This window comes from Penicillium waksmanii, assembly GCF_028829765.1.
Source record: "Penicillium waksmanii strain IBT 27052 chromosome Unknown utg000004l:1.0-5674109.0:1.0-5678898.0, whole genome shotgun sequence".
NCBI classification, from domain to species: domain Eukaryota; kingdom Fungi; phylum Ascomycota; class Eurotiomycetes; order Eurotiales; family Aspergillaceae; genus Penicillium; species Penicillium waksmanii.
In genome coordinates, this window is record NW_026643251.1 from 2963471 (window position 1) to 2987175 (window position 23705).

Here is a 23705-nt window from a genome sequence, read left to right on the forward strand (position 1 = left end):
TATCTCTCAAAGGGACTATTCCGGCGTCTGCACCTGCACCTACACCTGCACCTGCATTTTTCCGCTCCGGGAAATCACCAGGATCACCAGATGTGGGTAACATGCAGCCCATGCAGCCGGCTAGTCCGTGAATATAAGACTTCCGGTCTATACATACCAGGTGCTAGGCGTCTTGGCGACTAGATCATTCAAGAAACTATCGAACTATCGCGGGGCGGAAGGATGTGGCGTGGAGTGTCCAAGTTAAAGTGGTCACGCAATTCTGTCAAGTCCTCTCTATTCGAGCCTATCACGCTTGATGTAATGGTCGGTTGCCTCCGCTCCTTGTGTGCACCTCCACATGATGACCGTTGCAATGTCGTGATATAACATCCGTTGGTCGTGCTCGTTCGGCTCTAGACCCGTTGGGGAATAATCAGGGCGGGCCGGGGGGTCGAGGTTGTCAAGTCAAGTTCAAGTTCAAGTCGCCCGGGTTCCAACCAATTGGTTTTTTGAACTTTGAGTTATTTGAAAAGAAAAGAGAAGAAGAAAAAAGGAAATGATCTTCTGGCAATCACCGACCCCCCGGCGACAACGCTCGGTAAGGTTTGATTGAAAAAGGGTTGATGAAATATTGGTCCTATTACCTCTCTTACCCTGTTGCCCTAGTGCCTCATTACCTCTTTCAGGGCGGGGATGGCGTCAACTCATGGCCGGAATACGCAACGGGTTTTTTGTGCTGACAATTCATCTGATTTTGAATGTGCGCTTGTGTCTGTGTGCTTTTTTTTTTTTTTTTCTTTTTGCCTGTTGTGTTTTTTTTAATGTAATACCATCTCGTGTTGGGGTTTTGTTTGTGGATGGATGGGTAATCAATTAGGTGTTAATGAATTTGTTCAATTGATCTCTATCTTCAACATGATATACTAACTAGTAACTAGCGGACTAGTTTAAAGTTTGTTTTTATACCCAGGTCTAGGGTATGTAGTACTAGTGATGTGGATTAGTTTCGAGTAACTAGTTAGTAGTACCTTCTGAGTCTGCTATGTATGATAGTTACTGTGGTTGCAGTAGTTCATACTTTGCGAACTACAAGGGGTAACCATTACGAGGGACTATAATGAAAAGAAGAGGACACGCCGGTCCAGAGCAATCATTTCTGTGTGCAAACTGCGAATCCAACCCGGTAGGATAGGAAAAAAGGAGAAAAAAGAACAGAGAACAAAACAGACCCGCAAGAAACATCGCAAACCGATAGCTAAAGCCCATCGGCACCGACACAATCCAAAACAACATTAACACCACACCACACACACCACATCCATATCACCCACATCGCATCTTATCGTCACCTATCCTGGCCTGGATAGGGCATGCCGGGGAAAGAAATCCACAACGAGAGAAATGTAAGGAAGGCAAGGCAAGGCGAAACAGATCCTATAGTATTTCCTTATAGGGTGGAGGAAGACCCAGGCAGAGGAGAGATGGGAGATAGAAGAGACAGGAAAGCCCGGGCAGAAGGATGGGAGAGAGATAGAGGAAGGCGAAAGTAAAGGATCAAAGGTTTTACCAAACCAAACCAACCCAAAAAGAAAGGAAAAGAAAGACTCCGATTCTGAGCACAAGAGGACCATCCCTGAGAATCGCAGAAGCCACGGTCGGCAAGGGCCGAGTGGAGAACGAGAATTGGAGAAAGGTCGTGACATCGTCATGGCCCGCTACCACGCCATCTGTGGAGCAGAGCCGCGCAAATAGGTAAAACCGAAAGAAGACCCGTCATACCAGACGGGGGGAGGGCGTGTAAGGTAAGAAGGAGATGATACATGAAACGCGCAACGGGATCAGACTCGAGCAGTTCGCAGACAGCAATCAAGAGAGAAGAACGACGGCAAAAGAGAGAGAAAAATGGAGAAGCTCAAAAAACTTAACAAAAAAAAAGGGACGCCAGCTTTGATTTTGAGTCTTACTCATCAGTGCCGACACCCTTCTTTTTTGGCTGAATATGTTTTTGGCCGCCGCGAGTAGTGCTTCCTTTGGAATTCTCCAGGCAGAACTATCTTGCGGAGCGCCTGGCAAGCGCGGAGCGGTTGCCTCGTGTTTTTTCTGTGAGGAGATTCTTCAACCAGCGGTTCTCCATCTCGAGCTGGGCGACGCGGGCCTCGAGGGAGGCGTTCTTCTCAGTTGTCTCGCGAACGGTACGTTCGAGGACCTGTTCGCGTTGTTTCTTTTTTTGGCGGAAGCGAGCCGACGCAGCTGTATTGCGGCGGCGACGGTCTTCTTCTGCGGCCCCCCGTACACCTTCCTCTTGGCCCAGGGCTGCCGCGATGCGGTCCCCGGGAATGGAGGTGGAGTACTTGGAGTTGCCCATGATGCCGTTGGGCGGGGAGATGGACGATGAGACATCCGATGGAGTCAACTGTCCTGGAGCGTGACCGAGCTCATCGGGCGCAAAGGGGACAGGAGGATATATAGAGTGAGCCGAATAGGGCATCATGTGGTCGGGAATAGAATAGTTGATAGACTTGTCGCCAGCTGGACCTGGGGGGGAGTAAGCGGTCTGGTCGACGATACCCTCGAGAGGACGACATGATGGAGGGGAGAAGGGGTTCGTCAGGCAGTAGGAGGAAGTCGTCGAGAAGAAACAAGAGAAGAGAAGAGAAGAGCAAGAGGGGAGGAGATAATTGCAAAGGTTCAAGGAGGTGATGGAAGTGAAAATAGAGATGAGGCAGGGCCCTCCGAGGCTGAGGAGATGGGCATCTCGCGAATAGGCCAGAAAATGGGGAAATAAGGGAAAAGAGGGAATAGGTAATAAGGGTTCAGGTTGGCTGCCAGCCATCCACAGCCATGACGCTGCGCGTGTCATTTGCATGCGGGATTGCGTGCTCGCTAGCTGATGATGATCCCGGCTGCCTCGATGAGCACGAGCTCGCATAATGCAAAAATGGAGCAGTTGGACTGTCCGGGGTAGATCGTATACGATCGTGCAGGGAGATCGGAGGCAGCTGGTGGTGGCAGCTTTGATGGTTGGGAGTGGGAGTGGTGGTCAAAGGTTTGAACGGGTTAGCGGTTAAGGGGAACCGCTGACCGTTAAACCGTTAAGACCCAGGGCATGGTCCATGTCCCTGACCCGGGGGGGGGGATTGAAAGACCACAAGAATACGCAGAATGGAATTCAGAATAAGACATGACTTGCAGTCCCAGCATCGAAAGTGCCGACCGAGAAGCGCGCCCAGCCTAACTGGCACGAACCATCAAGCCTTGCGATGGCGCAAGAGATGCAACCTCTGGCAACACAAGAAATGCAAATGCAATTTCCCATCCCATAAAAAGTATAAAAAAAATAAAAAATAAAAAGAAGATCAATCATAACATACCGTGATAGGGATATCCTCGGAGATCCAGAGAGGCGCGGTCATCATCAATGCTGTCGTAGGAACTGACAGACAGACCGCCCATGCCTTCAGTCTGATCGTAATCTATGTTCACATTGGCGAACGGGACCAGCCCAGTATCTCCGTCAAAGGAATATTGCCGACCCTTAGCTGATGGATCAGTGCGCGACAGTAGGAAATTGAAATTTTCAATTTTGTCGAAGCCGGGGCCCGCAGGCCTTGGTTGTTCCTCCGGCATGATATTGGAGGGACACAGGCGATGGGGATGGATGGGGGAGGGAAGAGTTAAAAATGGGAAAGGGAAGGGGAAAAGGGAAAGAGTAAAAGAGGAGAGGAATGGGGATGCTTAGGGTTGATCTCCCGATCAGCAGAGCCAGAGAAGAGAATATGCCGTATGCCCTAGGTCTTTCCGTGTACACGATTCAAGAAGTGGGCAGTGAATACGTAGTGACCAAGGTACTGGCGGGGGGGAGTGGGAGTGGGAGTGTTGAGACAGTGTGCAATGTGTAATGGCACAGGTAATCCCGATGGGCTACTCCATTGCCAGTCGCATAACGCGCCACCCGTACCACGAATCAGAGAAGAGATGATCAGAAAAAAGGCAAAAGGGGGAGACCGAACCAGGCGTGACAGGGGGAAAGCCACGAGCGAAGAGGAGAAGGCGTGACGATGGCGGACGCAAGAGATCTGCTAGTCGATGATCTGATAGATGGGCGAAATCACGACATCGGGACGCTGATTGACCGCCTGGCAGTGTACAGTATACTGTATACTGTAGTGGTAGTAACTATACTATACTATATAGCATAGCATAGCATAGCATAGCATAGTATAGTATAGTTGGCTTAGTGTAGTACAGTATGTAGTAGACTAGATTATAACTTATAAGTATTATACTAGTAGATGCGCATGTACATGATTTACATAGCCTATCCCATCTCCATCCCCAGACTCCCCTACCTCTCCTGACTGCGTCCCAGTGCCTCGGCCCCGTCTCCACCGTCCCTATTGTAACAGGTACCCACGCTACGCTACCAAAGCCTACTTCCCGAAGATGACGCGGTCCTAGAGTCTAGAGTCTTAAGTAAAGTGGCTTTCCACATGGTCTTGACTAAGTAGTAAGTACCGATAATCCGGACACTTAGAGATGTATTGTACTATTAGTACTTCGTAGTCGTAGTAGCTTTGATATACGACCCTCCCCCAGCTGACAAGCTTCTTCTCCCCGAGCCGACAACTTGCACCGATCGCGATCCACTTACCCAGCACTATCCACCTTCTAGTCTTTACGTCTGGCAATAATCTGTGCCGCGTCCTCGACACTGGTCCCTCGCTCCCGCTGACCAACTCGTTCTTGGCCGAGGATCGTCTCCTCCGCCACCGTACGGTAGATTTCCGCGATCCCGCCGTACACCCTCTCTCCCACTCCCTCCCATCCTCCCTCCCGATCCAACGTCTCTCCAATCCCACGCATCTCCTCCTCCCACCGATATGCCTTCGGACTCATCCCCACCACCCCAGACCTAGCCAATCCCGCCGTCGCGGGCGAATATTCTTCCAAGTGTGCCAGTAATTCCGGGAGCACCGCCTCCCGCTCCGCCGTGGAGAAGGACAATATCGACAACGCCGTGAGTCCCTTCGTCAGCGCCGCGAACGTCAATTTCAGCGTCGACGCCGCCCCGATTCGTTCCGATACTACTTTTATATTCAGCGCTTTCGCCAACTCGGTGAAAGTTGCTGGCGTAGAGTTCTCCACTGTCCCCGAGACTACCACGCTAGGCCTTTTCCACGATCCATCCGGCCGCTGCGTCGGTGGAGCCCCAATAATTCCACCATCGAGAAAGATATTTGGAACGAATCTCCGTGGTGCCTGGTCCTGATCCTGGGTCTGGGTCTGGAACAGAGTCGCTGCCTCCTCGGCCGATCGGGCGGGCGTAGCATTGAGCTCGAGAAAGTAGAGTGGGCTTCGGCTGGGCTGTCCGTTGACGTCTTCCAATAATTCTCTCTGTGATTGCGTCTCGGGCTGTCTGCAAGCTTCCGCGACACGTTCAGCCGTCGCAAACGCATTGCGGGGTGGTACAATGGAGAGAATGTAGTCGGCCTGAACGACCAGTTCGTGAACGGATGGGAATGCCTCGATGGCGGCTGCGCGGATCCGCGTAAGAGTGTGCTCACTAACAGTCAATGTAGATTAGCATTAGTAGGGACTGTCTCCAGTGGTAAGATGCAAGTATATGTAAGATGGCAAGGTGCCAGGCGTCAGGTAATATGTAAAAGATCAAGTTAACAGTACCTCCGGCCTTGAGTGACGGTGACTACGCGAAAGCCGTGGGATTGGAGCAGCTTGGCTATCCCCAGTCCCATATCTCCAATGGAGATAATCCCCACGGTCGTTGCGCGCATGATAATTACAGAAGAGGTGTCGGCAGTCTTACTATGGTCTCCCAATGCCTTTTATCAACGTTCTCCTAAGGTTGGCTGCTGCGGGGAGGAGCCATTTGTAAGCCGCGCGTGCTTGCGGGGTTAGGTCTCGTCAGACTACTGATAACAAGCTCATGTAGATCCGTGGGATGGAGATTAGATTGGACTGGGGGTATTGGAGTGGTCGGTGCAGGTTATGTTTTCTTTTGATCCCATTTGTTTCTAACCCCGCTATATACAGCCTCCATAGCCGCAATCAACCCAGTGTTTCTGCCAGTCCCAGGATGACAAGTATTCCCTATACGGCCCTAGCACTTCCCCAGTGAAGCTCTGCTACCCAAACGAATTGTCTGATCTAGGCATTCAGGATACTGAGTATATAACTGGGTAGGATACCCAGTAGCATATTATTTACGTCTAATACTGGCTATCTTCACTACTGACATACCAGCGGTTGGGTTGATGCGCGTACGGGAGTATGCTCACTAACAGTCGATCGATGTAGATTAGCATCAGCGGAGGCGGTCTCCTTTGTAAAGATAGGATAAAGAAGGTTGGCCATGGAGAGACCTGGCCTCTAGGATGGGCGAGAGAATGTCCACAGGGTATTTATATAGTTTGTCAGAATCGGCTAAGGTAATTCAAGGCCTATGGAATTAACCAAGATGTAGAAATTCGGCCAAAAAGGAAAAGCTTGAAGGCACCCCAGAAGGATGTGACTCACGCGTGCTACCACTGCACCACCTTGGCTTTTTGACAGCAATAGTTCCAACATTAGCCGAGCAGCGATCGCTAATACAAGGTGCTAGGACCAACATCCACTGTCCTCGATTTAATGGAATAAAACCTCATGCTCTCTGCTAATAAGAACGCTGAATTTTGTCATTATACACTGTACTAATATCCTCACTTTTACTTGTCGCCTCTAGGGCTTAGTACAACTTGGATATATACCTAAGTACTACAGCACTGGAGGCAGTACTACCATATATTCCAAGGTTTGTATATAATTGACAATGATACAACCAACTTTCAAGGAACATCTTGAATAAATTTAAGATAGAGCCTAATAATACCCAGAGTAGTACTATAAAGCAAACCTGACATCCATGTAAATAATACCCACAGTGTACCTCGTTCAGCAGTTTCCCCCACCAAACGGATGTCGGGAATCGGCACAGCCGGACTCCGAGGGGGCCAACCTCCGAGCATGGTGGCAACCGGAGTTAAGTCTTCACCAGCACTTCCGCAATTTAAACCAGAGCCCCAATAAGTCCCTGAATATCTCCAGGGGATATTTCCATGATCCAGCGTCTAATATATTCGCGCTAAAGCGCTTTCCCGAATTCCCTTTGGCGCCCGCTAGGCAAGTCTTGGCGTAAATCGCGGAGTTGCCGGGTAAAATGCACAACGCAATGCTACAATCTCATGGCATAACCTCCGGTGGCATGGATGCATTCTCCACCCCCACAGTCTCCAGCTCCTCTGGGCGGAGACGAAGTCAAAGGGTACGTCGCATTCTTAGGCCTGTGAAAAAGAGAGAAACGGCATTGTGTCTCGCCTCCCAATCCGGAGATGCCGTGGCCGCGGTGATGGTGATGGTGATGGTGATGGTGATGGTGATGGTGATGGTGGCTTTGGTGGTGACTGTGCTAACCGGATGACTTTATCCAGGCCTGTGATATGTGCTATCGGAAGAAGACGAAATGTGAACTCGATGACTCGTATCTAGTCTGTGTACAGTGCACCCGGCGTGGCTCGCAATGCGTCTTTCCCGGCATCCAGCCACAGCCGCAGCCGCAGCGGGAGGAGCAACGGTAGGTCTCTCTATTTCCAACCATATATGAAAGGGATATTTTGCTTATCATCAACAGAGACGAATACGTGCACTCTTTGAAGACTCGTCTGGAGAAAGTCGAGGCGCTGCTGAAAATGGCTGGTGTCCTGCCCCAGGACGACATGAATAATTATCATCTCGATGAAGATGAAGATGATGTTGGTGATGATTATGTCGACGGCGATGGCAACGGTGTTGCTGATGATTATTATTCTGATGATGATGGCTACCCAAATGATAACTGGGAAGTGCCTGATCAACCCCAAGGATCTTCAGAAAGCGCTTCCCGCCCTTCGTTTGAGTCAAATACTTCATCAGATACCGACCACCAATTGAATAAACATGATGCCGGCGGTGACCTCGAGGGTACGCCCATTTTCCGAGCGCATAATAGTGACGATCCACGTTATCTTGGAAGGTCCTGCTCATTGTCAATTCTTTCAAGAGGAGGCATCGAGTGGATTAAGAGCAAAACTGGCGATCTCAGTTTCTTGCGTCTTCTCTCCACTGACTCTGTTCACGATAGTCCGTGGGGCACATGGCGGCCAGATGTATTTCACGACCTCTTCGCCTCCCAGGTTTACCGACCTCTACCATCGCGGTTGGAGGTGTTCTCGCTCATTAATGACTACTTTCGGTCAGCGAATAGACTGTTTCCGATCTTCCACGAGGGTTCTTTTATGAAAATGGTCGAGTGGCAATATACTCAGCAAACCTGTGACGATGCAGCGCGATGGGCCAGTATCAATATGGTTATCTGCCTAGCATATGAATTTCGATACTCGAACAGCTTGAAACCGGAGAAAGACCGTGAAAGGGCTCGGATGTATTTCAAGAATGCCATGTCCGTTTTTACAGAGCTGGCCTTGCGACGGACTGATCTTTTGAGTGTCCAGGCGTTGATGAGCATGGTGAGTTTGCACATTGCTCAGGTTTCACCACGGTCTTTGGGCGCTAACAACAATTACAGGCCTTTTTTCTACGCGGAAACTCCGGCACCCAGTCCGCAATGCCGTTCACCACCGCAGCCATGCGGTCCTGTCAGCGGATGGGTCTACACCGAAACATCCACCGACCAGATTTGAGCCTCACAGACCAGGAACAGCGACGACGCGTATTCTGGGTTGCCTTTACAGTGGACCAAAGGTACGAGACGATCAAAGATGAAATGAATGCCGAATTATATACTAAAGAATGACTCACAGTACATGCTTGAGGGCTGGAAATGCTCCATCGCAACACCCCGATGACTTCGATGTGCCTCTTCCACAGGAACTGGAGGAAGAGAAAAAGAACCCCGAGATGGCCACCAGCATCACATTTTTCCGCCAACTTTGTCGCATGTCAGTAATCAAGAGCCGCATTTTCTGTCGACTGTATGCCGCCAAAGCAATGCTGAAGCCACCCCATGAAACCTACAAGGTCGTGAAGGAACTACATGCAGAGCTCGAAGAGTGGAGAAAGGACTATCCTCTCGAAGCACCCGAGCGAAAAATTGCCCAGACCGATTTTCTATTTGGCTTTGGAGCCATCGGTCTCCACTTGGTTTATTATAATGCCTTGATCATGATTCATCGAATACCCCTCCTTCTCAGCTTCTTAATATCTTCTCGAGAGGATGAGCCAGAGGATCTCAAGTCTTTCAGCAAGGCGAGAGCATCGAAAGCGGCTGTCATTTGTGTAACGGCTGCGCGAGATACGCTGAAACTCGTCAATAACATGCCATGGGGAGATATTGCATGGATCTGGTAAGCGGCTATCCTCTTCCGCAAAAGTTCGCCCAACCCTAACCGTGAACTATAACAGGTCCCTGCTATACTACGTCTTTCTTTCCGCCGCAACCATCTTCTCGAATATCCTCCGAGACACCCACTCCTTGTCGGTGCGCGATGACCTCCAGGCTCTCAATATGGCCTCAACGTTCTTCGCAACTCTCGTCCCGGGTGACGGGCCTGCCAATTACGCCGGTTTCATGGCCAAAGTCTGCGGGCATCTGGAGCGCACTGCCCGGCTAGTAGTAGCCAAGCATGAGAAGCGGGCTCGTAGCCCAGAAGATAAAGACCAGGCCCAGCACCCACCCACCTCAAAAAGGCATCTCTCTCGCCCGGCATCAGCATCAAAGTCCAAACCTCGTCAGCGTCCCACAACCCTACGAACATCAATGAACACCGATTCTACAGGCTCCTACCATTACCACACATCCGACACGCCGCGCGCCTCAAACCCGTCCGCAACAGCCAGCTCCTACATGGCAGACTTTGGAATTCCAGAATCCATCGATGGCCTACCACCAGTAAACTCCTCGGGCTACGTCGTACCCATGAGCCCCATTGAAACCGACTTTTCCACTTCAACTTTCCCCAATCAACCACCGCATCCTTCCCCCCTAACAACAAACTACACAGGACTCGGCCTGAGCAACATGAACCCCAACGTCTCCAACTTAAATGCAATGCCCTGGCCGCAGACCCAGACCCACCTACCCGACCAACAAGGCAACACCAACTCCTCCCCACTAGACCCAAACCAATCCCCTTTCTCCCAAACAAGCGCTCAAAGCGCATCGATCCCAGAATCCTGGCAGGTCCCTCTGACAGCGGATTGGGAGTATGGCGATAACCTTTGGTCCGGACTCTTCCCCACAGAAGCAATCGCAGCAGCCGGCACCGGCCAGGAAATTCCCATGCCGATCCTCGACGCCGAATCATTTCTAAACCAGGGCCCGTCGCAGAATGACCTCCACACAGCGACCATGAATCCGGAACTCCCCTTCGGTACGGATAGCATGGATTACGCGCAAATGCCTTCTTCTGCGACGCAGGGTTCTAGTCAGGATCCTGATCATTGGCCGCAGGGGTTTTTGGGTCTTTTTTGATAGACTTTCCTTCCTGCAAGTGGGTTTGCAGATGGATTCTTCCTGGATGGTGACAATATCTTGTCTTCTCGACCCGCGCTTCAATTTGGCGCTGCGTGTGATGACTTTCACGAAATTCTCCCCTAGCGCTTCTCTTTCACATCTCTTTTTTCTTATCGATTGGACAATCGACTCTGTCCATGGTTTCGCATATAACACTTGGCGAGCTACAACACAAACTTCAGAAACCCGCTACCAGGCTAGTCAACTAGTTACCCGTTGCATGTCAAAAAGACTATGGACTCCAATATCAAGCTGGGGTTGCTGAAATAGGGGGTGATTGATATATCAAGTGAATAGAATGAATAAAATAATCATGGAAATGATCGCTGAATCGCAAGTGAAGAATCCCAATACCAAACTCCTAGTCTCCATCCGGATCCCATTCCATTCCATATCCAGTCCGACATCCCAGTTCCCACCATATGATCCCATCCACCCCAAACGAAAACCGAAGAATAAAGAATAACGTAAAAAATGAAAGTCACCTAGGTATAAAACTCAAAAAGCAGATCCGGTAAGCATGCGCACAGCCTTGCACCAAACACCATTGCCAAGCTGTGCCCCGTCCCCAGGGGTGAGTCCTTTGCCAAGGATACCCTCCATTTCCTTGCCCGACAACCCCGACTTATTGCCCGTGCCGAAGCCGTAGACTTTCGTTGCGATGGCATCGATGTGGAAATCAAGGGTGCCAATTTCTTTGGTCTCGTCGCTTCCGGTATTGACGCGCGTGCGGACGTTAAAGTCCACGTCGATTCGCTTGGCGCCGGTCTTCTTCGCCGCGGAAGCCTTACGGCTAGGAGTGGAGGGGACAGCTGCATTGCCGAGGAGGGTGCAGCGGGCACGTAGGAAGAGAGACGAATTCTTTGGCTCAGAAAGGGTAAGACGAGTGACGCCGCAGAATTCGAGCATGCGGGCCTCGTTCTCTCAGGCCCACGGTGCGATCCCAGGCGGAGGAGATAAAGCGGAGCAGTTCGTTCGGGGCGGTTTTGGATTGGTTTATTGTGGAGAGATGTTGCTGCATTGATTGGAGAGCGAAAGATGCGATCGGTGAAGTTGTTTTGCCTTTCACGGAGCTCAGTTCGAGAAGCTGGTTGGTCTTCTCTGCGTCGTGGGATGTCTTCGTCGCAAATGCGCCGGGGTGAAACTTGATCTGGAGTTGGCCTCGGTAGGACATGACCAATATTGGATCGACGGATTTCTCCGGCAAGAAGGAGGCAGAGAGGATTGACCAACCGGTCTGGCGCTCGATACGTTGAACGGAGTTCTTCAGCTCATTGATGTCGCGAGCACTCCACCCACGACACTCCTCCTTGATACGCTCCGCTTCCTGGATTTCACCCAAGAACTCATTACTCATCTCGGTTCCTGCATCGATGATCTCAGTCTTTTCCTGAGCCTCTGCCTGGAGCTGCTCAAGTTCTCGTTGCTTGGCCTCGATTTCATCATCAATAGTCGAAAGCTTCTCACGCGTGCCGCGCAGCTCATCTTGATCACAACTCTCCATTTCTTCAACCAGCTGCCTCAGGTTTTCCGCTTCTTGTTCAAGGAATGCTTGCTTCTCTACCAGTGGAGGAACGATATTGTTGAGAATCTCCTCGCGTTTAGACAATAAAGCATCATCGGCTTTCATGTCATCCACGTGACGGATAAGCCCTTCTTTGAGACCTTCAAGCAACTTCATTCGCCATTCATACCACGTCGCCTTACTCAACAATCGCGCGTGCGTCTTCACATTCCGGAACTGGTTGTCCATGATCACTCGGATGTCTGGCGGGGCAGTCACATATTCCCGGAATAGGGGAGGGTTCTCGGTATAGGTTTCGGCCTCAATGGATCGAATGACTTGGCGGCCTTCGGAGATATATGACTTCAGCTCGCGGCAAGACTAAATGAGTTTGAGATTAGTGGAATTCAAAATCTAGGAAGTGGGAAAGAGCTCACGTGTTGATACAACTCCAGCATGGGCACTGTGCACAGTCCAGCAGCCACGCAGTCACCAAAGGTGAACGTTCCTGTCTTGGGAACGTGCTCCCCAGACCGTCTGCTCAACCTCCTAGTGGCACTTCCAGGCGCGGTCGTGTGTCGTCTCTTCGTGGTGGTGAGTTCCATGAAATGAATATTGGTCATGTTCAGGAAATCCTGCAGCTGAATAGGCTCTACCTCAGGCTCGAGCTCTTGATCTGGGAGGCCCTCTTCTGGCTCTGGCTGTTGAGGATCTGAAGCAATATGAAGAGAATCCACACCTTCCTTCAGAGGAGTGATTCCCTTCTTCGAGGCACTCTGCGGCGGCTGGGTGGGAGTAGTGCTACCCTTGAGCGGCGAGGAGCTCCGAGCCCTACGGACAGGAGAGAGAATCGACCGCCGGGTGGGATCTTTCTTGGCCGATGATGGGGCCGGAAGTCGCACTGCCTTGACAGGGCTCACGTCATGGCCACGGAGGCGTTTGGGAGAATTCTCGATTTCGTCTTCGTCTTCGTCAAGTTCAGCTGGTCGCTTGCCAAGGATGCCACGCGCCGCACCAACATGGAGGCTTTTCCGACTTCCAATTTTGCCCTTCTTCGGGCTCATGCTAGAAATCATATTCCTCAGGTTTGAGCCAATATCGCTGTTCATGGAGCTGGAAGGCTGAATATGCCCATCCTCTCTAAGCTCCTCTTCCTCGCGGTCTCTTTCCTCGTCCGCCTGCATCTTCAGCGGATTTTCAAAGCGCACACCACCTCGCGGCTGTTGCTGAGGGACAAACTGTGGCGTGTTTTCACCGAGTGACAGGCGTTTGTCAAGTAGAGCAACTACGCGGGGAGACCCAAGCCCTTCTTTGTCAATTCCCAGGCCGGAGGAGCGCCGTGCCTCTCGGGGTTGGAATACAATTCGAGGAGTAGACGATCCACCATTTGTGTCCTGTTCGAATATACTGAGACGTGGTGATTTCTTCTTGTCCGCGGAACGTTGATTTTGGAGTTCAGGCCGGAAAAGCTTCTTTGGAGAAGCACTTCGGAATGATACATTTGCAGATGGGGGTGTCTTGCTTGGTGTGGTCGGCTTCGTCTGAGGTGTAGACTGCTTAGGAGGGGTTAATGGTTTCTTCGTCGGTGATTTGCGTGGCGAACGGCGTGGGGTGTGGGACTCTGGTGTATTCGATACCCCCAAAAGAGAACTACGTCGAGGAGTCCGAGATTTGACACTCGTCAAGCTAGGGCTTCCATGCTCCGAGGCCACCGCCGCCACATTGAATGACAGAGGTGATTTGGCTGGGGACTTTTGAGTGTTCTCTTGAAAGGGAGAGCTGTTCAATTGCCCTGACTCGGCTTCCAGTTCCATGAGCCTCTTTGCTTGAAATTTGTCCAGGATTTCTTGCCCCGACGGAAGGATGCCACCAACTGCACCAGTCATTTCCATTTCCATCCCATAATCCGATCCATTACCTTGATCGTCGGTCATGCGGTCCGACTTGGGTGTGTCAGTAGCAAGCTGTTCAGCTTCAACATCTGCACCTTGTTCATAGGACGGTCCTTTGCTGAGGACTTTTCCAATGGCCGAAGTGAACTCCATGGTCATCTCTTCATCCTCGTCGGCATTGTCGTTGTCATCGGGTTGGGCGAAATCGACCCTTTCAATTCCTCCCCCGACAACGTTTGTCATCTCCATGGTTTGATCGTCGTATTCGCTTTGCTGTGCAGTGGACTGGCGACGCACGGCACTCTTCCGATGACCAGATGATTTACCGAGTATCTGTCCGATCGCATTCGTCACGTCCATGCTCATCTCTTCATCTTCGTCCATCTCATCTGACCCGGGAGCATTATTTTCTGAAGCAACCTTGGACGGGTCCATGTTTTCTTGGTCATGTCGAGCACTAATATCTGACCAGTCGAAGCTTTGTCTTTGGCCCTTCTTGATCCAGGGTTGGAAGGCGCCAGTGATTTCTTGGTCTGCAATCTCCATTGACATTTCTCCATCCTCTTCATCAACAGCTTGTGTTCCAGCTTCCTTTGCAGCTTGTCGCAATGCGTCATTCAGTCTGGCACTGGAACTCGAACTAGAAGAAACGTCCGACTGTACACTGACGCCGGAACGGGCCGTCATGTCATCCATACTCATAGCAGTACTTTCGACATCAAAGCCATCGTCTGACTCTGAGGACTGGCCATCATCTTCCTCCACTTCTCCCAAGCTTTGTGCGCCGGTATCTTCGCTGCCTGGCGAGCTTCCGTTAAACGGACTGGAGGACATTTCCGTTGGGCCTTCATCTTCGCCTGAAGATCCAGAGCGGCCTCGCATCTGCTCAAGATCTTGCTGACGAACAGGTGAGAAACCGAAGTCTGAGCCAGCATCTGTTTCAGGTGACGATGGGGCCTCTTTGGCAGGAGTGGGTGCTTGGGCCTTGGCTTCTGAGTTGTTCACATTAGAGGCGCGTCGGGTAGAGTTTGCTGCAGAGGAAGATGTCGACTCGTCGGGAATCTCCACGACATTCCAGGTGTGCAGTGTAGCCTCCGGGGCAAATGATACGCGACGATTCGCTGTATAGAGTGTTAGTAAAAGTCAAATTGGATGCTGTCGTCCAATATGGAATAGGGGACATACCCATAGACTTCCGTCGCGCCGCTCGTTTCTCTAAGATAGCTTGGCGTTCGCGCTCCCGACGCTCCTTGTCATCGCGCTCCTTGGTGGCTGCCATTTCCTCGCGGATCGCAGTTGTTGCGTTGAAAGTGTCGAATGGATTGGCGGTATCATCCCCTTCAGCGGCGGGTCGAGGGGGCGTTGCAAAGTCGATCAAAAGGCCCTCCTGGTTCTGACTGCTAGATTCCCAGCTGGATTCCTGGCTTTGCGCATTACGAGCCGGAGTGCGACGACGAGTTTCCTCGAACGATGGGATGTTTCGCACTGGAGATACGGGAACGGTAGGTTTAAGAATCGATTTGAGAGGAAACGAGGCCGTGGACTATGGGACGATTGCGTTAATGTCACCATACTTCTCCGCGCGCGCGTGGAAAGAAAGCTTTTTAAGACAACAAAGAAAGAGCTGCCTACCTTGCGTCGATTGCCATTGGAGTTCTGCAGAGCGTCCAGTCCACCAGGCCCTAAACTCTTACTTCGTGACTTCTTATCTTTCATGGTGGGCTTCGTGTTGGGTTCAAAAGGTGGTACTGCGCCGATGTCTGTTGTCGCATTCTCCTTATCCAGGCCAGACGTCATCCGAGATCGTGGTACATGTGCAATAGAGCGGCGAGAGCGTACTCGCGCAGCACCTGTGTCGCGAGAAGACATGTTGGCGACAAAGATAGCAGGGGTGTAATCACCCAAGCATAGCGTGTTAAAGGGAGGTTGAAGCTACAGCGCAGATGATCCCCGACGGGTAGGGTAACTTCGATAGTCGCATTCCCCTCTCCTTCCTATTGGAGCCACCCCCGTCACGCCTTCCCCGAGGCGCGTCTTGAATCACGTGATTGTAAACAAACCCGTTTTGGCTCAAAAGCCCTAACCCGCCCACACTAGCCCAAATGCGGACTAGTGGCCACACACAACCATCTGCGCACTTAGCGAAGTCTTCCTCAACTTCGACGAACGAGACCCGCCAATCTTTTCATCCGCAGTTCGACCATCGCTTCCCCGTCGACCAACACACCGCAGCCATGGCGACCGAGTTGAACGTCCAGTCCGAGCGCGCTTTCCAGAAGCAGCCTCACATCTTCCTTAACTCGAAGACCAAGTCCAAGTCCAAGAAGGTTGGCTCTGGCCGCCGCTGGTACAAGGAAGTCGGTCTGGGCTTCCGTACCCCCAAGACCGCTATCGAGGGCTCCTACATCGGTATGCACGACCTACGATAAAATTCTACGCCAGGAGCGAGGAGATCTACGAAGTTATGGTCATTTTTTGGTGGTGGAAACGGGACAACGATATCAAGACAAGGGACAGGAATCGAGTGTGCGGTTGAGGGTCGGGATACGCAGAAGAGTCTCGACCAGGCTTACCTTTCTTCTGGCGGTCCTGATGCTTTGCTGGATGTCTTGAATTGTCTTCCTCCTTCCAACCTCGAAAAAAAAAAAATGACCTGCGCCACATCGAAGATCTCCGACTCTCCCGGCAACAATATCGAACACGGTGGCTAACAATTCCAACAGACAAGAAGTGCCCCTTCGTCGGCCAGGTCTCCATCCGTGGCCGTATTCTGACCGGTCGCGTTGTCTCCACCAAGATGCACCGTACTCTGGTCATCCGCCGTGAATACCTCCACTACGTCCCCAAGTACAACCGGTCAGTGCCATTGCGCCTCAATCGACCCCCCCCAGTCAACTAATCGACCATTTGACTAACTTGATTCAACAGTTACGAGAAGCGCCACAAGAACCTGTCCGCCCACGTTTCCCCCGCTTTCCGTGTCGCTGAGGGTGACTGGGTTACCGTCGGCCAGTGCCGTCCCCTTTCCAAGACCGTACGTTGAAATCCATATCGAAACTGCGAATTTGATGGCATTGCATTCCTGGAACCGCCTTGGAAATCCTGCCTTTTCACCACAATCGCATTTTCACAACACTTGTTTTCCCCGAATTGCGTCTAACTAATATACTTTATAGGTCCGCTTCAACGTCCTGCGCGTTCTGCCCCGCACCGGCAAGGCTGTCAAGTCTTTCGCCAAGTTCTAAACGTTGAATAGAGGTTGGGTGCTCGGATACGGCGAAGGAAGCGGTTTGAATTGGATATCAGGGATTTTCTTGTACGGGGTCGGGATAGTTTACGAGTTTCAATGTCCCAGATACCTTGCTGAAGAATGTGTATCCACACAAAAAGCAAAAATATTTCATCATCCTCGTGCCATGGAAACGTACAGTCCCGTACAACTCGCCCTGGCTCACAGGTCATGCCAAGGGCCATCAGGGCGGCAAGCCTTTTCGACGCTTGCACATCCAGTTTGAGCTGCACTACGTGAGAAGGAGATGATGACGAGAATTTCGATTCTTTCATGTAGAGCTATTGATAAACAACTTTGCCTCCGTTTATTGATACATCTTTAATAACTCGAACTCGGCGCTTCCGTAGATCTCAAGCTTTAAACTATTGCGACAACATGCCTTTGAATTGACTAGCCCCCTCGATGGGACTGATCCACTCCAATCGGGAGTCAGTGTATATCTCCACCTGCGGCTTCTGTTCATTCAATTTTCCAACATCGTCCAATATCCCTGCCCGGACAACGGTAGTCTCCTCAGGTTCTCCGGCGGAGTTAATCTTCCGTCCAAAAAGCGGCGTGCCTATCACATTGATTAGATACTACCTTCTCAAGTACAATCGACCGCTCATGATACATACCACAGTCAGGACAGAAATAATTCCTGATGTCATTCCCGCTATCTGCTGTTTTTGGCACTTCCTTTGGGTTGCCGGAGACATGTAGTTCGGCAGTGCGGACGATGATATTGTAGGAGAAAGGAGACCCAGTGAGTTTGCGACAGTCAAGACAGTGACATAGGGCCTAGTAGAAAGAAAATAAGGTCATGTTGTGTCAGTAAACGATTCACTAGATCATACTTACAGACACTATAGGCTGGGTATATTCGACTCGGACCCTACCACAGAAACAGCCGCCAACAACCATTTTTGCAGATTAGGAGTTTGTCTACAAGCGGCGCACCAAGAAAACTTTCAGAACTACACATTAGCAGGAATTCCAGTGTTATTGTATGAGCGTTGGCAGCGTTGAATCCTTACTAAGCACTAGTTGGTCCCAACAATGCAGCGTTGGGCAAATCAATTCAAAGTAGCCTACAGCCGCGTGTCCACAGTAAGCATCGCTGATTCGAAGAGGAATGCACTGCGAACTCAATTGCCAATTGGGTCTTCCAGTTTGAACAACTTAACATGCGCTAGTACTAGTGGACATTTGTTCGAAGCCTTGGAATGCTTCGATCAGGGACGCAAGTGGCTGTACAATTCGGATATTAATGCATCACAAAAGCAACTGGAAATCCTGTCACCACGGTCAATAGGTACCTCGACGGGCACATCTCTCTATTACCATACTATCAATCTTAAATGAGTGGATATATACGAGAGAGATACACCATACTACTATCTCTCGTCCTACTTCTTAAGTGAACGACTGAATGACATCAACACAGCACATTGTAGTGTGCCTCCGTAATTTGTTCTTCCTATCTCAATTCTCCATTTCTTACATACCCCTTTTGCTTCTGAGTCCTCTTCAGGATAGTCTGACAAGTACTTCTCACAAACTAAACTTGATAGTGCTCTCCTTCCGATGGCCACTCATTGACCATCTCCATATCCGACACATCTGGTGTTTGTTCGATCTCATCTCGTCCCGCAAAATTGATTGGGATGGGCGGATGAGCTCTGAATTGCTTCGCATTGAATTTCCGGTAAGCATCTTCGTCATCACTTTCGTCCCGAACCGAATATCCAGAGCTTGGGGTGTCATGGCGAGGGCATCGCGCTGCGGGGGACTGGGAGCTCTTCTCTTCTTCGCTCGATTCCCCTTCAGTTTCCTCGTCGCGTCTCGGAGGTTTGTAGGATTTTTCTGATACGGATCTCCGATATCTTTCCGGGGGGGTGAATGGAAGTGGGTATGAGAGCACGGGTATATCCACTGGGTGAATGTACACTTCGTTCCGTGGAGATACACTTCGAGATGCTTCAAGTTCTCCCTGTGTCCAGTTTTCAATGGTATTCTCGAACCACGATTTCTTGAAGCAGTGACACATTGAAGCCCGGTACTGCTCGGGAACCTCAAGTAGCTCCATGAGCCGTGACAATGCCATGTCATGATCGTGGTGAGACTTAAGGATACTCTTAAGCCTGACATGTAGGGCGTTGCTGCCTGAGTCATATCCGCGGATTATGAGAAGTTGCAGGAATCCACCGATGACCGGATTGTCATGATCGATATTCATCAGCGTGCGGATGTCGAATGTACACACAATGGCAGGTCCCTCGATCTTCTCCCAAACCTCGTATTCGCCGAATCCCTTCCAGTTCCTGAGTGTGGTATTTGTCATCTCAACCAGGGGGGACGGCTTTGAACACATCTCTCTCCAGCTTAGACGGGTCAATAACAGAGATTACTGCGCCATCTTGGTGACGGACGGCTCTGTGTATCGGTGACAACGGAGATTTGAACAGGGAGATGAATGGGCTATCGACTCGCGCTTTTGTGACATGGTTCTTGAAGGCTAACAAGAAATCCTCGCGCCCCATGCCTTCTAGCATGACGCGCTCTACTGGCGACTCAGCTTTAGCGAATGCTGCAGCCATTAATAATGTCCGAGTGTTCAGGCCATGCGAATTCTTGTTCCACCAACGGAATAGGAGAGGCGGAAGCTCTTGGGGCAAACATCGGCCGGGACGATCTGAGCACTTGCCATAAGGGAAGCTGGCGCGACTCCCTAGAAAATCTCTCATTTGGCTGTTACGGGGAAACAGGTCAGGTGTATTCTCGTTGAAGTTGACGCCTGTTGATTCGTTGTGGTGAGATGGACATGGAGTCCCCGTGTATTCCTTGGCCTCGGCCTTTTCCCACTCGCACCAGATGCATGTCTTGTCATAGCTCGGAACCAAAGGATCGCACTCGTCGATCGAAGTTGCTTCGGCATCGGACAGCTCATTGTAATCAGATTCCTCTATGCTCTCCTGCATGGGAAGTGGATCTGAGAGAGAGTTGGGGGTGAGGATGACAACCTCGACGGAATCGCTGCTTGGCTGGCTGGGATTCTGTGGGATAAATAATATGTAGATTAGATCCAAGTCCTGGAATCATGCAAGTAGAGTTGAAACTTAGCTCACCGCGCGGAGAATGGATTCAAGATACTCCCCGAACCTCCTCTCGTAGCGTGGTTCGATGGGCGTTCTGGTCTGGTTTGCCCCCATCTTGGTCAGGACGAGGATAAAAAGACAAGATGGAAGTGAGGGAGGTGGAGTGAGCAGAAAGAGGAGAACAGGACCACGCGACGGAACAAACAACTTGAAGGTTGAAGGTGGGAACTTGGAAGGACCAGAGTAGCAGGAGTAACATTCACTGCCAGTGATTATGGCCCCGGAGGGCTCGCTGGGCTGTGGCTACAAGTTCTTGTCAACTTGAAGCTTACTAGTACCACTATTCACTAGTAGTAGTACTTGTAGGCCATTATACCTCCTTTTTAAGTTACTATTCACTAAGTGTATTTGAAGACATTGGTTAGTAGTATATTAGTTAGTAAGACCTCCGAGGTCAGGAAGAGCAAACCTTGACTCCGAGCTCTAGACTCGGACTCGGAAACTTGAAGTCTTGCCCAGGTGGAAGGTGCACCTAACTAGGTACTACCAGGTTATACTGCAGTTTACTATGCTGTCCACGAGTATATATATCTACTACTACTCCCTACTACTCCAAGGCTATGTTGCATAGCTCAAAATGCTTAAAGTACAATCTGCACTGCTACTAGTAATAGCAAATCATTAAAAATAAGAACCAAACCCAATTTATTCAAATCACTCTGTTTCCCTCCCTACTGTATGTATACTCCCCCGCTACAGCGAATGACAGCGCCTCGTGCGGCAATGCGGCGCTAAACCCGATCGGTCGCTGGACATCCGCGTTGCCCAGAAGCTCCGCCTACGCCCAACCTTGGCTTGTCCCTTGCCCCCCTCGAGCAACCTCCCTATCCGCCCTCAAGGGCTTTCCCGACTTTCAATCACCAGATCGACTCTCCTACTCGCTTGGATTCATATATCTTTAAACCTGCGAATCTATCCCGTGACCCTTTCCATTTAGGCATCCGCCATGCGCCAATGAAGCACTGCATGAACAGCACCAGTGATGATTGAAACCCTACACGGCCACTACGAAGGCATTGGCTCCTGAAGCAGGTTCTTCGGTTATTTCGTCTCTTCTCAACCCGGCCCTGTATATCACCAAACCCTCGAAAACAAATACTTGAGAACCGCGCGCCGATCACCATCCCCCGAAACAACCCCCTCAAAACACGATGACCAACTTCGAGAAATCGGTCAAGGGGGCCACAAAGCTCAAGGTGAGTCTCCCTAAAATCAATGAATATTGGCATCTGAAAAGACATTAACTTACCCTGTGCGCAAAAGCTCGCGGCCCCTAAATCCAAATACGTTGAAAACATCCTGGTGGCGACCCATACTGGCGAGGCGGGCGTTGCCGAGGTGTTCCGAACATTACAACACCGACTTCGCGATTCAGCATGGACAATTGTCTTCAAGGCTCTTATAATTGTGCATCTCTTGATCCGAGAGGGCCAACAGGATGCGGCCTTGACATATCTCTCCGACAACCCGAAGAAGATCGCACCCAGCAACTTCTCCGAAGGTGAGTTCAAGTCGTGGGGTGCATTGTGGTTCACAATGACAATTGGCTGATAAAAAGTCTAGCCCAGTCACAGGGACGCAATATTCGCCGCTATGCCGAGTATCTTATCACTCGCGCAAGAGCGTTCGAAGCCACTCAGACGGATTATGTACGGAACGGACCGGGGCGCCTGAAGCGATTAAGCGTGGAAAAGGGTCTTTTGAGAGAAACGGAATATGTACAGAAGCAGATCCGTGCGCTGTTGAGGGCTGATGTAGGTGATATTTGCTGTAGGCTGACTTTTCTGTGACTAACAACTCAAATAGTTATTGACGGATGAGCCCGAGAACGAGATTAGCTTGACTGCATTTCGCCTCTTGACCCTCGATCTCATGACACTGTATTCGGTCATGAATGAGGGTACCATCAACGTCCTAGGTATGTCTCTCAAAGTTTTAGTCGAGCACCCTTGTCACTAACAAGAATGGATTTGATAGAGCATTACTTCGAGATGTCAAGACCGGATAGCGAACGTGCATTGGCCATCTATAAGACATTTACTAAACAGACGGAAGAAGTGGTGGAATTTCTGGGCGTCGCCAGGCATTTCCAGTCTGCCACCCGTTTAGAGATTCCGAATCTCAAGCATGCCAACACCAACCTGGCGCGCCTTTTGGAAGACGACTTGAATGACCCGGACTTTGAACTACGCCGTCGAGAATATCTGGCCCAGAAAGGAATCAAGAAAGATCTAGATGGACCGTCCTCGGCAGCAACCTCTTCGGCCGCACCTAAGCCAGCTGCCACATCTGCGTTTGACCCACCCGCGCAAGCCCCGGCCCAGAAACCCCAGCAGCAGAAGCCGCCACCAACGGATCTCATTGATTTCTTCGATTCGATCGAAGGAAACCAACAGCCGATGGCTCAGCAGAATCCGGTGCAATACCAACAAACGGGCTTTCAGCAGCAGCCCCAGCAGGCATTCTACCCCCAGCAAACTGGGTTCCCGCAGCAGCCCCAGCCGCAGCAACAGCAGCCGCAGCAACCTCAAATGACAGGATACGGCCTACAAAACCCATATGGAGGCTTCCAGCAACAGAATACTGGAAATCCCTTTGGACAACAGCAAGCGCAACAGCAAGCACAACCGCTCCAGGCCACACCTACAGGGGCAGGATTCGGGGGATACACTCCCCAGCCTCAACAATATGGATATCAATCGCAGCTAGCACCTGTCCCTCAGAACGGCGTTCCCTCATTCCCCCAGCAGCAACAACCACCTGTGGCAAATCAGTTGCAGCCGCAGACCACCGGAACGAATCCTTTCCGGCAGTCGATGATGCTTAATGCAACAACTACTGGCAATGGGGCGGCCCCGGCAAGTCCACTACAAAGGCAGAACACGAATCCGTTTGCGAAGCGTCTCTCTGTTGCTCACCAGCTCAATGCACCCCCGACTGAACCGGTCCCACCAGTTCCACAGCAGCCACAACAGCCGCAAGCGCTTCAGCCGCAGCGAACGGGAACTAATCCGTTTGCTCGGAGCTCGTCCGTCCCCCCCACAGAACACGGGGCTACAGCCTCTTCAACCCACCCCCACGGGAAGCACTAACCCTTTCCGCCAGAGTCAGTTTATCAATCAACAGACTGGCCAGGGCTGGCAGAGTAGCGGACAGGCCGGTACAATGGGTGGCTTAGAACAAATGGGCACGGTTCCTGTCTTCCCACGACCGGGGATGATCTGAGACGCGAGTCCCTATAATGGTCCACTATTTCTCTTCTTCTTTTTTTCCTCTCTTCATTCATGTTGTACTTCAATTTCTCTTGCTACCCCCCCTGATCATATTGCATCTG

General features: G+C 50.9%; 8 protein-coding genes across 8 annotated transcripts; 3 read left to right on the forward strand and 5 right to left on the reverse strand.

Moving 5' to 3' along the window:
• Window positions 1–2032: 2032 nt before the first annotated feature.
• On the reverse strand, window positions 2033–3609 carry N7481_003914 (bZIP transcription factor; the record flags this gene model as incomplete). Its single annotated transcript, XM_057263133.1, has 2 exons — window positions 2033–2517; window positions 3354–3609. The coding sequence occupies 2 exons, from the start codon at window positions 3607–3609 to the stop codon at window positions 2033–2035; spliced, it is 741 nt and encodes a 246-aa protein (XP_057124794.1).
• A 1041-nt stretch (window positions 3610–4650) lies between these two features.
• N7481_003915 (Dehydrogenase multihelical) lies at window positions 4651–5774 on the reverse strand (the record flags this gene model as incomplete). Its single annotated transcript, XM_057263134.1, has 2 exons — window positions 4651–5545; window positions 5665–5774. 2 exons carry the CDS (start codon window positions 5772–5774, stop codon window positions 4651–4653), a joined length of 1005 nt encoding a protein of 334 aa, XP_057124795.1.
• A 1421-nt stretch (window positions 5775–7195) lies between these two features.
• N7481_003916 (transcription factor domain-containing protein) lies at window positions 7196–10504 on the forward strand (the record flags this gene model as incomplete). Its single annotated transcript, XM_057263135.1, has 6 exons — window positions 7196–7300; window positions 7467–7609; window positions 7643–8540; window positions 8600–8775; window positions 8835–9377; window positions 9436–10504. The coding sequence occupies 6 exons, from the start codon at window positions 7196–7198 to the stop codon at window positions 10502–10504; spliced, it is 2934 nt and encodes a 977-aa protein (XP_057124796.1).
• Window positions 10505–11044: 540 nt separating this feature from the next.
• Window positions 11045–15811, reverse strand: N7481_003917 (kinetochore-microtubule binding complex subunit SPC105; the record flags this gene model as incomplete). The annotated part of the gene is given in 5 exon segments (XM_057263136.1): window positions 11045–11467; window positions 11481–12431; window positions 12488–15063; window positions 15128–15485; window positions 15575–15811. The coding sequence occupies 5 exon segments, from the start codon at window positions 15809–15811 to the stop codon at window positions 11045–11047; spliced, it is 4545 nt and encodes a 1514-aa protein (XP_057124797.1).
• A 233-nt stretch (window positions 15812–16044) lies between these two features.
• On the forward strand, window positions 16045–17187 carry N7481_003918 (40S ribosomal uS17 domain-containing protein; the record flags this gene model as incomplete). The annotated part of the gene is made up of 4 exons (XM_057263137.1): window positions 16045–16351; window positions 16666–16798; window positions 16871–16976; window positions 17119–17187. The coding sequence occupies 4 exons, from the start codon at window positions 16045–16047 to the stop codon at window positions 17185–17187; spliced, it is 615 nt and encodes a 204-aa protein (XP_057124798.1).
• A 409-nt stretch (window positions 17188–17596) lies between these two features.
• Window positions 17597–18137, reverse strand: N7481_003919 (GFA family protein; the record flags this gene model as incomplete). Its single annotated transcript, XM_057263138.1, has 3 exons — window positions 17597–17793; window positions 17852–18014; window positions 18075–18137. 3 exons carry the CDS (start codon window positions 18135–18137, stop codon window positions 17597–17599), a joined length of 423 nt encoding a protein of 140 aa, XP_057124799.1.
• A 637-nt stretch (window positions 18138–18774) lies between these two features.
• N7481_003920 (uncharacterized protein) lies at window positions 18775–20425 on the reverse strand (the record flags this gene model as incomplete). The annotated part of the gene is made up of 3 exons (XM_057263139.1): window positions 18775–19537; window positions 19584–20269; window positions 20342–20425. 3 exons carry the CDS (start codon window positions 20423–20425, stop codon window positions 18775–18777), a joined length of 1533 nt encoding a protein of 510 aa, XP_057124800.1.
• Window positions 20426–21522: 1097 nt separating this feature from the next.
• Window positions 21523–23596, forward strand: N7481_003921 (ENTH domain protein; the record flags this gene model as incomplete). Its single annotated transcript, XM_057263140.1, has 6 exons — window positions 21523–21567; window positions 21635–21872; window positions 21935–22125; window positions 22178–22289; window positions 22349–23403; window positions 23477–23596. 6 exons carry the CDS (start codon window positions 21523–21525, stop codon window positions 23594–23596), a joined length of 1761 nt encoding a protein of 586 aa, XP_057124801.1.
• Window positions 23597–23705: the final 109 nt, after the last annotated feature.